The sequence below is a fragment of the Panicum virgatum genome, chromosome 6N (assembly GCF_016808335.1).
Source record: "Panicum virgatum strain AP13 chromosome 6N, P.virgatum_v5, whole genome shotgun sequence".
Lineage (NCBI taxonomy): Eukaryota > Viridiplantae > Streptophyta > Magnoliopsida > Poales > Poaceae > Panicum > Panicum virgatum.
Genome location: NC_053150.1, coordinates 5,714,701 through 5,727,159, shown reverse-complemented (window position 1 = coordinate 5,727,159; position 12,459 = coordinate 5,714,701). Strand labels below are relative to the sequence as shown.

At 47.0% G+C, this 12,459-nt stretch overlaps 2 protein-coding genes across 2 annotated transcripts; both read left to right on the top strand.

Annotated features, from left to right (window-relative positions):
• The first annotated feature begins 689 nt into the window (after positions 1–689).
• On the top strand, positions 690–1,291 carry LOC120680173. The gene has a single exon (XM_039961792.1). It carries the CDS (start codon positions 729–731, stop codon positions 1,071–1,073), a length of 345 nt encoding a protein of 114 aa, XP_039817726.1. The 5' UTR covers positions 690–728; the 3' UTR covers positions 1,074–1,291.
• Positions 1,292–10,273: 8,982 nt separating this feature from the next.
• On the top strand, positions 10,274–12,332 carry LOC120680093 (cytochrome P450 89A2-like). Its single transcript, XM_039961727.1, has one exon. The coding sequence runs from the start codon at positions 10,406–10,408 to the stop codon at positions 12,071–12,073; it is 1,668 nt and encodes a 555-aa protein (XP_039817661.1). The 5' UTR covers positions 10,274–10,405; the 3' UTR covers positions 12,074–12,332.
• The last annotated feature ends 127 nt before the right edge of the window (positions 12,333–12,459 follow it).

The following is a 12,459-nucleotide window of genomic DNA, read 5'->3' as shown; positions in this document are numbered from 1 at the left end:
CAAATTATTATCCGACCTCTAAGATTTGTATACTAATATAAATAATACAAATTTTTCTAAACACATTGCACTGGCTGGACGAAGAAACGAGAAAGTGAAAGATGCTGCGTGTGGTGAGCGTGATGGAGCCTGGTACAGCCAACCAAACACCCCAAGGTGTCCCCGGGGTCCGCGCATCGACGCATATACGTGTGCGTCCTTCGCTGCTTTAGGCTCTGTTTAAATTTTTAGCCGTGAACGTAAAAAAACTTTTTGTATGGATGGACTGTAAATCGCGAGACGAATCTAATGAGTATACATAATTCATGATTTACAACAGTAATGCTACCGTAATCATCCGCTAATTATGAATTAACTATAAATTAGTTAGCATCATTAGATTCGTCTCGCGATTTACAACCCATCTATATAAAAAGTTTTATAAATAGACTTCATTTAGTATTTTAAATTAGTAAAATTCTATTGCAAAATTTTTTTGCGTTGAAACTAAACACGATCTTAATAGACCTCCACCCAAAATAAATAATCGCAGCGTTCTTTCCCTCCCATCCCCACGCGGCGTCATCCGGGTCACCGCTTGGTCGTGTCGCCTCGAGCGTCCAACACCTGCCCTGCCGCCCCTACGTGTGCCGTTCTTCACGCACGCCACCTCGCTCCGCACCTTACAAACTACTCCAAAGCTCGTCGGCAGACACGAGACCAGCAGTAGACCACGGAGGCGGAGGGCGATGGCGAAGAGCGGCACGGAGGAGTGGCGCCGGAACGCGGACACGCACAAGATGAGCCCGGAGGAGGTGCGCGCAGCCGGCGTGGAGGCGTCGATGCGGCCCCCGGGCCGCGGGCCAGGGGAAGTGCTGCACCAGCGCCGCGGCGGGCTGCCGTACGGGCCGGGCGCCATGGCGCTCGTCGGCCTCGGCATCGTCGGCGTCATCGGCTACCTCGTGCTGTACCAGAAGGCCAGGCCCGGCGTGCCCGCCACCGAGGTGGCCAAGGTGGCCGTCGGCCACGGGGACCCCGCCGCCGATCGTCGTGACCCCGAGAAGCGCCCCGAGGGCGCGCGCCAAGGGAAGTAGAGGTGCAGCAGGTCCGTGGTAGGTAGCTGTGACAGCGAGCCCCCACATGGGGGCGGTAGTTTTGTTTGTGTTCAGCTCTGTGTTTTGCTGCTCTGTTTTGCAGCTTTTGTCGAGGACCTAGAGTTTTTGCGTTGCAAAAGACTAGTAGATCGAAGAATAAGATTTCAGATTTATGTTACATTGTTACTCGGTTACAACTGGTTGACATAAATCTTGTATACCCGTCGATCGACGTCTGTGATCGATTGATACTACGTTGTGTTTAATCAAAGGTGCGCTACTGAGTGTTTGTTCGCACATTTCAGCACCATCGGGTACGGCTGATGTTATAGAAGACTAGTAGGGACCACCTCATGCAGGCTAGCTCATCCTCTCTTATCTATTTTCGCTCTTTGGTTGATGTTGGCCACGGATAATCAGCAATACTACTCCTACGTATCTCTTTAACCACTACTACAGACATTTTAATGTCTCGGCTGTCGTTAGTTTCGAGGAATAGACATTTGATCTGCACATTTTTTTTCCGGCTCCTGTTAGCCTCGGGAGGTTTTTTTTTTTGGGTCTCGGATCTAACAGCTAGGGCGCACGCGGGGGTTGTCTTTCCTTCCGGGAAGGTACCAACCGGAACCAATCGATACTCTTTTATCCGAAAGTACCGACCAATCGATACTCTTTTATCCGAAAGTACCGACCGGGATCAAACGACACTCTTTTATTCTGATAGTGGCTCCAATCAGAACCAAAAACCCTTCGACCTATAGGTCCTAGTCGGAACTACCAACCGAGATAAATGAGTGCTCTTTGGTTTCGATTGATGTTTTTAATCAAACAAAACTCCTTGACTCTCTTATCCTCTTCCCTCTTATCTGTCTAAACTATTCAGCTCACTTATTCTTATATTTTTGGCTCGAGTAGGGGAGTTTTTGCTTATTTTCTCAACGATTTGTGAAGATTCTTGACCCTGGTCCATCCAACAGCTCTAAAGGTTAGGAGCTTGTCCTCTCATTTTTTATGAGCTTTTCATACTTTAGAAATAGAGAATAATGTGGGGTTTTTAGATTGGAAAAATGTTGAAGTTTTTTATTTATAAACCATTTGAGCTCAAATGGGTACTTAAGATTTGTACATGTAGATGTGATTTGCTTGTTTTAGTTGATCTAAATGAGTATAGAGAGTTGATGTGATTTACTTATATATATGGTTAGGTCAAAAATAAATATGGGTAAGGTAGGTATCCAATAAATATTTTTCTATCCTAATTTTATGGTATATTCTTACGCCCTTTGCTTATAAAAGGGGAATAAACGTACAAAAAAAATCTCTCTATTCCCGCGTCTTCTATTCAGGACATCCCCCTACTCTTTTTTAGGGAAAGGGTTATGTATCATATTTATACTTAATGCTCTCCAATTCTACCAAAAATCATATAAGAATTTGTTAGGAGTAAATTCCTTTAACAGATTCATCCATAGTCTTAGGGCAGAATAGAATGGTCTTTAGACTCTTTACTTCTAGGTACTATTGCGTGTAATGTAGGTTTAGCGGTTCTCGAGCCGTCAATGATTGGTGAACCGGCGGATCTGTTTGCAACTCCTCTAGAAATATTTCCTGAGTGGTACTTCTTTCCCGTATTTCAAATACTCCGTACAATACCCAATAAGTTAATAGACCATGAACTATAGATAGAGAAGAATCATTCTGAGCGAGTCCATAAGAAGCGACCCACTTTTTCATCGGTTCCGGGGGAAGACCAAAGATCTTGCGCGACCAATTTGCCAGAAAAACTCAAAAGAGAAAGAAGTCTCGTTAATCTCTTCATGCTTGTTCTAAGTTCGAAGTACCGTTTGGCCAAAGAAAAAGCCGCTTCCTGACACGATTGCCTCTTTATATAGATAGATATAGGATCTATGGTGTTATTACTTAGAAGTCTATTTTGTACAAGATCCCCTCCTATCTGATAGAAAAGGGTCCCATGATCCCGAGCCGGTCTTATCTTGGCTCGCAAACCCCAAGTTTGTCTATGAAGAGCTAATCTAGTTGTATTAGTTTCTATAATGGATTTTTTATGTGGAATACTAATGGATAGGGCCTCGTTGCTAAGTGCTACAAGATCTAGTGCACTGGAACTCTGGTTATGGACCGGATCCTTTAGTATGGAACATTGTCTTTTCCAAGTAAAAACCCCTAGTATATGAAAGAATGAAAAGGTGCTTTCATTCTTGTGGAATAAGAAGCCCTCGTATCTTAATGAAAGGAGAATATAAATTTTTCGTTAGGTATTTGACCAAATAGTATCGTCCAGTTCCTATAGAACCTATCACTAAAATACCCAGGAAAAGCCCATATGCGACGACATATAGTCTACCAAATAGGATAACTTTTGGAGATGCTTAGGATGAGAAATTCAAGATGCTCTGTTTTGCAGCTTTTGTCGAGGACCTAGAGTTTTTGCGTTGCAAAAGACCAGTAGATCGAAGAATAAGATTTCAGATTTATGTTACATTGTTACTCGGTTACAACTGGTTGACATAAATCTTGTATACCCGTCGATCGACGTGTGTGATCGATTGATGCTACGTTATGTGTATAATCAGGTGCGCTACTGAGTGTTTGTTCGCACATTTCAGCACTATCGGGTACGGCTGCGGTGCGACTCCCATAGTTTCCCATCTCTCTTCATCATTTTTTTTATAAAAGGAGGTCGTCAATAATTTCTCATCCTAAGAGCATCTTGAATTTCTCATCCTAAGCATCTCCAAAAGTCTTTTTAAATTTCACTCTCTAAATTTTTATTTAGAAAATCATATACATAAAAATTGCTCTCTATATATTTTCACTCTTCAACAGCTTTTATATATTTTGTTTACACCTTAGAGAGCTATTTTCGTTATCTATCTTTAGCTAGCGAGAAATCCGGAATAGATGATAGCTATATTTGGATAACCGCTTAGAAAAGCTCTATGAAGCTTTTTTTTCCATCAAAATTTTTATTTCTAATAATTAGAATGAATATAAAGAGTCTCTTAGAATTATTTTCCTCAGCTTTTAATAATTGACAAATCCTTCCTCTTTATGCGTAACAATGCGCACACTTCCTTTGCTCCCGATCCATCGGTCGCCCCTGGAATTCGGGGTTGCTCCCGATCCATCGGTGAATTAGGGGTTACTGGCGTCTCTTGCATGCTGCTGTGACCATGGACGGTAGTCAAATGGTTCATGGTCGCCGGTCTCGTGTTGGCGTGCAGTGCCCGGTGGGGCACCTGCCTGTGCCGTCGGTCCCCGTCGGACATCTCCCGTGCCATGGCCCATGGGCTGCCTGCTGGGGCTATGGCCGGCCGTTGCCCTCACATTTTTTTCAACACTCTATACGATGGGTGGCCTGCTGTGGCCATGGATTTGCTGTTGCTGCAAGGGAGGGGCGCTCGGCTAGGACTAGCTGCTGCGAGAGAGGGGGGGCCCTCCTGCAAGGAGGGCGCGGCCAGCTGGAGGCGGCGGCGGCCGAATGGAGGGAGGGGTGACCGAGAGACGGCAGCGTCCATGAATCACGGGAGCGGGGATCGGAAACGGTTCGAGTGGATTTAATGTTGTGGATCCGCAATTTTTTATATTTAAAAAGTAAAAATAGGAAATTCTTGAAGATGATCTCTTTTTCTCTCTCTCCATACCTATTTAAAGAGTCGGCAAATAATAAGATTTGAGGACAAAAATTGGGAACTATTGGAGATGCTCATAAGACTAGTAGAAACACTTCATGAAGGCTGTCTCATCCGCTCTTCTATTTTCACTCTTTGGGTGATGTTGGCCACGCATAATCAACAATAGTACTCCTACATATCTCTTGAAACACTACTGGATACATTTGTCCCGGCTACCGTTAGTCCCAACGAACAGACATTTGATTCGCACATTTGTCCCGGCTCCTATTAGCCTTAGAAGGGGATTTTTGTCCCGTCTAACCGCTAGGGGCCGCACCGGTAGAGGTATTTTGTCCCGGTTAGAGCCACGAACTAGAATAAATAAGTGCTCTTGGATTTCGATTGATGCCTTTAACCACGACAAAACTCTTTGACCCTCTTGTCCCCTTCTCCCTCCTTTGACCGAACCATTCAGGTCACTTGTTCTTGCTATTCTTGCCTCGGATGGGGGAGTTCTTGCTCATTTTCTCAACTATTTGTGAAGCTTCTAGATCCTCCATCCATCCAAACTCTAAAGGTTAGGAGATTATTCCACTCATCTTTTATTGTTTGCGTAGCTCATTTCATGCTTTAGAAATAGATAATAGTGTGTGTAGGGGGGGTAGATTGGAAAAATGTTGAAGTTTTTCTATTTATAAACCATTTGAGCTCAAATGTGGTACTTCAGGTTTGTACATGTAGATGTGATTTACTTGTTTTAGTTGATCTAAAGTACAGAGAGTTGATGTGATTTACTTGTATATATGGCCATATATTATAAATGAGTGTAGTATATTTTTTATTTTTAGAATGAGATGAGTATGTATAAATGACCAGATGTGATCTAAATGTGACATGTTAAATTGAGTATAGTAGAAATTTTTTATTATGAATGAAATATTTTGACACTATAGTGATGTATTTATTCAGCCTCACATTGAAACCATCTAGAAGTTAAAAAAATCTTTATTACGGAACAACTATACGTCGTTAACCTCGATCTAGTGGTGATGATACTTGTGGCGGAACCGCCCAATTTATTTCGTAATAAGGGCATTCGGTATTTCCCCCAAGGGGTAATTCAGTCAACGTCCCTCAAACGGAACAAATCCGGTAGTCCGTCGGGCTTCACCCGAACTCTCCAGCATACAACCGTTCCATCATCATGCATAAAGAATCACTTGGCATAAAGCTTCAGATATTACACACAAGCATTTATTACAGAACATAACGCCAAGAAAGTGTTATTACAGTATAAGAACAAACTTAGTGCAAACCAACTCTACAAAGTTTTTAAAAGAACACCTACAGTCTTAGGGATTATTGCCATACAAGTTCTTATAGTACAAGAGTTTGTAAAACACTTAGAGGAGTATGGACTCAACATACTCTCCGAGTCTTGGGGCTTCACTCCTGTGGATCCTCCGGCGGCACGCCTAAAAACATTTAAGCACAAACACTGAGTACAAAAAGGTACTCAGCAAGACTAACCCGACTAACCGAAAATAAACATAAGATCAAGGAGTATGCAAGGCTATATTTGGTGGACTGGTTCATTTTTCAAAAGTTTAGACTCTAGACAATAACTACCCATTCAAGGACTCACATAAAGACTCTACTCGGGAATAACATTAATGTACAGGTACAAAGATACTTTTAGGTTCACAAACAACATTTTTATACTGGTTGCATCGTAATTAGTTACGATGTTTAAGCGAGATCAAACGGCATTCATGTCCGAGAATTGCGGCGATTCGAATCGATTTACATCCTGCAGGAGATATCTGGGCATACATCACGTACAGCTTCCGGTAAACTGCACATGACAACTTTCACGAGGAAGATACTAAACCCTGAACCAAGCTTACCCAAACCCGGGTTCGCACCCCCGTGAAGGACCCCCCGTCGGGCCTGATCTCGACACGGGTTTCAGGCTACGACCCCGCCAACTTCCCACGCTAGGTGGGGTAAAACTCGATTCAGGAATTTAGGTCCACGAAGCTACCGGGCTTACTGGTCCCATATATCAGCATATGACCAGTTTGCGCACGTCCGATCAAGGTTAAACATACCATAGTTCCTTATTCCTTCTTTGAGTACCGAGTCAGAACTCCTTTTTCTGCTCTGTACCCATCGATCCCCACATCTGACCATAACCATTGCATTGTTGTACTAAGTGAACCTTCGAGTAATATCTGAACCTTTGGTTGCTTTTAGTGCAGGTTTCTTTTAGACACTTGGTTCAACTAATCTAGTTGACAAGGTGGCAAAGACGTCCTTAAGCCAAGGAAGTGGATCATATGCATAAAATGGATTTCAACAACTCCTAGACTTAAGCATTCATTTGCAATAACATAACATAATAACAAAAGTTAGGAAATTAGTAGGTGTAGATGCTCCGGTGCTTGCCTTGATTTGCTTCGGTAGGCGGAGCTTCGGCTTGGAAATCGGGCTCGTGCTCGATCACGATCACCTCCTCTTCTCCGGTGGGTCCCTCGGGCGGTAGCTCGATATACTCGAAGCTGACGTCCGCGACTTCGGATTCTAGTCGTAATGAAATGCAATATTAGTGCATGAATGCAACATTTGAAAGAATTCAATTGAAATTTTAAACCCCTGTAAAGTTGCAATCCAAGAATAAACACACTTAAAAACTTGTTATAAAAAAAGCACACACACTTAAAAACTCCTTTTCTCAATTTAATTCTAATTAAATATGTCTAAACAAGTCTTTAAATTTTAATTGAGATTACTTGATTCATTTTACTTAAGAAAACAAAACCTAAATTGCTTATTTATTATTCCTAACCATACCTATTAATATTAAAGAATTATCAAAAATTTTATTTAAAAGAAATAATGATTTAGTTATTTATTTTTATCTCTTAGAATAAAGGAACTAAATAAATAAATAAAAATATTTATTTAAAACCTATGGTTTTTACATTTTTATTAAATATAGAATAATTTAAGAAATCTAATAAAATTTATTTCATAATTTTTGGATAAAACTACAATTTTTAGCTTTAAAAACAAAATCAAAACAAGTTCTTGAAAAACCCCCTTCCATCTTTTCCCCTTCTCAATCAGACCCTTCTTTTGCATTTAACCCCCTCCACTCTTTCTTTCTTCTTCAATCCGGTCCTCCCCTATTTTTGGGGCTGGGCACGCGCGCAGGGCAGAGCCCTCGGCAGCTCGCCGGCGGCGGCCGCGCCGGCGGCTGGCGGCCGGTCCTCAGGCACGCCCCGGCACCCCCTACTCCCCGCAACCAAAAACCCCAAGAATCCCCCTCACTTCCCATGCCTACAGCCGCCTGCCATGGCCGGCACTGAGCTCAAGCTCGGGCGGCGGTGGCCGGCCACCCACGGCCCTCCCCGGCCAAATCCCCCAAGCCGAGGAGCACCCCCTATACGCGGTGAACCTACCCCAGCCAACTATTGGGCCCTGGAGGTGCCGGAGCAAGAGGCTCCGCGGCGACCCCCGGCGGCCGCGCCCGCCCACGGCGGCGCGCGCGTGTTCCGGCCGTCCGCGACCACGAACCGACCAGCACGCGATTTCTACACCATCTATGACCTCTAGAACACCTCCTAGACAAGCCAAGTATGACCCAAAACCCTGGGAACCTAGAGCTCACCGGCGACCTAGGAGTTCTGCGCGACGGCGAACAGAACGGGGATGGCGGCGGCGCTGCAGCGGCTGTGGTCGATGGCAAAGGCTAGGAGCACTCAAAATCTATCAAGGGGAAGCTGGTGATGCTGCGTGTGTGAGGAATCGAACCAAGAACGCGTGAGGGTGGAGAAATCAGCAAAGAACAGAGAGTGGGGTTGAGGGATGAGGATGGCGGGAGGATGACGATGGAACCCTGTTACTGCAGTTCTTATTCAAATTGTTACCGCCTCCCGGTCCTCCACCTCCTGCTTGGGTACCTGCTGCTGGCACGAGCTCGAATCGACGCGTGGAGCGTTCAAACCTTCCCACCGCCAGCTTCACCAACTGGATAAGCTCGAGCTCGGCTCTCTGTCTATTCCTCCATCCTGCTCTTCTAAATTGATTGAAGCCCCCATGTTCAGGCTCCTTTTTCTCCTAATTTCACTAGTAAACTTTGAAACCTCCAAAAAAAAAAGTTGTAGCCCTATCATTAGGATATATTTTTCCTTTCAGGAACCTCCTCTAATTCTGCCTCTAAGCTAGTAAAAATTTGCACTGAAAATGGCTGTTTCAAACCAGTTTCAGAATCTCAGCAGGAACATTTCATTTAGCAGTTTTTGCTTTCAAAATTAAATAGCTTCTAGCCATTCTTCATCTATGCAAATAGTATCATTGTGAATCCTGAACATCCAAGTTTCTACTTTGGTGCATGTTGTACAAAATAGCTGCATGCGATGTCGTTTTATTCACCTCTAAACTTGGCTACTCACCACAAATTTTCAGATTTAGCAATTACATTGATGGTGCTGAGTTGTGGTGCTTCTCCGAACTCCGGAGCTTTCAAACATGATCAAAATACCATTTAAACCTTCGAATTCAATTCCATGGCAAGGTACACACTTCACATTAACTTTTCCATAATAACCCAATATCAACTTAGTCAACAAAATTATACATTATGACACTTGACGCTTCAATCCCGCATTATCAGTGATGGGTCGTTACAATAATGCCATTTGGAACCTACATAATATCCGCCACACCCCTGGGTTGCTATAATAGCAGGGGTGAAGCTATATTGTGAATAGTGGGTGCTGATGCACCCTCTAAAAATGAAAAAAATATTTATTATGTCTAAATTTTCACCATATTTACACCCCCGTAACTCAACTATATGCATCCAGTGCACCCCTTCAATTTGCTCTAGCTTCGCCACTGCATAATAGACTAGAAAAAAAATCAGGTGCACTATACAGTTGCCTCCCGTGCTCGTAGCCTCTTTTTCTACTACCCACACTTAAGACTGGCTCCATACAATAATAGTTTGCATTCAAATTATTTTTCGAGCAAGTAAGGAATCAAATTCACGATAGGTACCTCGCCACCTAAGAGACTATTGCTATAAGCGTGTTCATTCTATCTCATCACTTGGTTCTCTATTATTGAATCCTGGCTCCGCCACTGTATTAGTAGGAGCACATTCCTCATTATCTGCTATCTCTGGTATAGATGCAATGCATGCTACATATGCATCATAAGCTTATTGTCCGCCCGTGCATATGCATACGTTTGTACTACTAGCTGCCTTATAAAAATCTAGCTAGTGGATGTGTGAAGATATGATTGAGTGAAACAAATTAGAATACAAGTAACCTGCCATGCGAAGAACAAAAATGATGTCCACTATATAAGACATGAATTATAAGAAAGTGTTGGAATTTTTTATGCTTCGGCAAGAGTGAGCAACAACGAAAATAAAAAAAAAAGAAAGCAATCATACACGTACTTTTCTAATCAAGCTACTCTGGTCTGGACTCACTCAGCAGACGATGGAAGCATGGCTTTTTTATGCTGACAACGGCATATATTACTTGGTCGATTCCCTTCGCTAACCTACGTGGTGCGCGCGTCCTCTTTAGGTGATGAACTCATGATCCATGTGACGATGAGCTGCTCGAGTAAAAAACAAATGTTTCTCAAGTCCAATCACGCACGATTCAACCACCGCCGATGCCCGAACAAATCCATGGAGACCTGGCCGGCCGACCCGAAATAACAATCCCGGCGAGCACGAGCTCAAGCACCTCGCCTCCGCCGGCCATGGAGACCTGGCTGTTCTACACCCTCACCACGCTCCTCGGTCTGCTGTGCTTGCTCCTGCTGCGCGCCCGCGCCCGCAGCTCAGCCGGGGGCAGGGGCCATGCCGGCGCCGGCGACGCGCTCCCGCCTCTGCCGCCGGGGCCAACGCCGCTGCCGGTGGTGGGCCCGCTGCTCTTCCTGTTGAGCCGCGACTTCGACCTCGAGCCCGCGCTCCGCCGCATCGCGCGGGAGCACGGCCCGGTCTTCACCTACGCGCCGCTGGGCAGGGCGCTGCTGCCCACCGTGTTCGTGGCCTCCCGCGGCGCGGCGCACCGCGCGCTCGTGCAGCGCGGCGCGGCGTTCGCGTCCCGCCCGGCGGCGGGCTCCGGTGGCGTGGTCACCACCGGCAGCCTTAACATCGGCGCCGCGCCCTACGGCGCCACGTGGCGCGCCCTGCGGCGGAACATCGCGGCCGGCGTGCTCAACCCGTCGCGGCTCCGGGCCTTCTCCCCCGCGCGGCGGCGGGTGCTCGGCGCCCTCGCCTCCCGCGTCCGCGCCGCTGGCGGCGCCGGCGGGGACCGCGCCGTCGCCGTGATGGAGCACTTCCAGCACGCCGTGTTGTGCATGCTCGTGTACATGTGCTTCGGGGACCGCGTCGAGGACGCGCGCGTGCGGGACATCGACGCCGCGCTTCGGGACCTCCTCGGCAGCTTCCGCAGCTTCCAGGTCTTCTCCTTCCTCCCGGCGCTCACCAAGGTCGTGTTCCGGCGGCGGTGGGAGAAGCTCGTCTCGCTGCGGCGGCGCCAGGAGGAGCTGTTCCTCCCGCTGGTTCAGGCGAGGAGGGAGGCCGGCGCCAACGGGGACTGTTACGTGGACTCCATACTGAAGCTGACCATCCCCGAGGACGGCGGGCGGGCGCTCACCGACGCCGAGATCACCAGTCTCTGCTCCGAGTTCCTCGCCGCCGGCAGCGACAGCACGGCCACCGCGCTGGAGTGGATCCTGGCGAACCTGGTCAAGTACCCAGCGATGCAGGACAGGCTGCGGGACGAGGTGGCCGGCGTCGTCGGCGCTGCCGACGGCGAGGTGCGGGAGGAGGACCTGCAGGCGATGCCGTACCTCAAGGCCGTGGTGCTGGAGGGGCTCCGGCGCCACCCGCCGGGCCACTACCTGTTCCCGCACGCCGTGCACGAGGACACGACGCTGGACGGGTACCGCGTGCCCGCCGGCGCGTTGATCAACTTCGCGGTGGCCGACATCGGCCTGGACGAGGAGGTGTGGGACGCGCCGTTGGAGTTCCGGCCGGAGCGGTTCCTGCCCGGCGGGGAAGGGGAGGACGTGGACCTCACGGGGAACAAGGAGATCAAGATGATGCCGTTCGGCACCGGGCGGAGGGTCTGCCCCGGCATGGCGCTGGCGCTGCTGCACCTCGAGTACTTCGTGGCGAACCTGGTGAGGGAGTTCCAGTGGTGCGAGGCCGACGGCGAGGAGGTGGACCTCGCGGAGAAGCTCGAACTCAACGTCGTCATGAAGCGGCCGCTCAAGGCCAAGGCCGTGCCGCTGCGGCCGCCGCTCGCCGCCAACAATTCAGCTGCTTGATCGAGTGTTCTGTTCGATTATCTGTAGCTAGCATGGCAATCAATAAATTGGCAACAGATGGATTCTGCTTCTGGCTGCTCTTGCTATGCATGGCATCAGATTATACAACCAAATATTACTTTCATCAATGCTGCATTAGTGTGCATGTATTTGTATGTACAATCAGCCAGTTTGTATCATGGAATTTAGAAGCACAAGAACAGAATGTTTTCGTGGGGATTTCTTTCGGGAAAAAAAAAACAGTATGTTTGGTGGACAACTTATCCTCAAGCTGTGAACATGACTTGTGGTTCCTTATTTTACCTTATTAGTGCCTCATCATTATAGTGGGCCTCGTGCGTCGGCCTAGAGTGGGTGGCCAAGTAGTCACCCCTTTACTGACATGG

What these genes read in the sequence shown, in the direction of transcription:
- LOC120680173 (XM_039961792.1), top strand. Translation starts at nt 729, where the DNA reads ATGGCGAAGAGCGGCACGGAGGAGTGGCGCCGGAACGCGGACACGCAC.
- LOC120680093 (XM_039961727.1), top strand. Translation starts at nt 10,406, where the DNA reads ATGCCCGAACAAATCCATGGAGACCTGGCCGGCCGACCCGAAATAACA.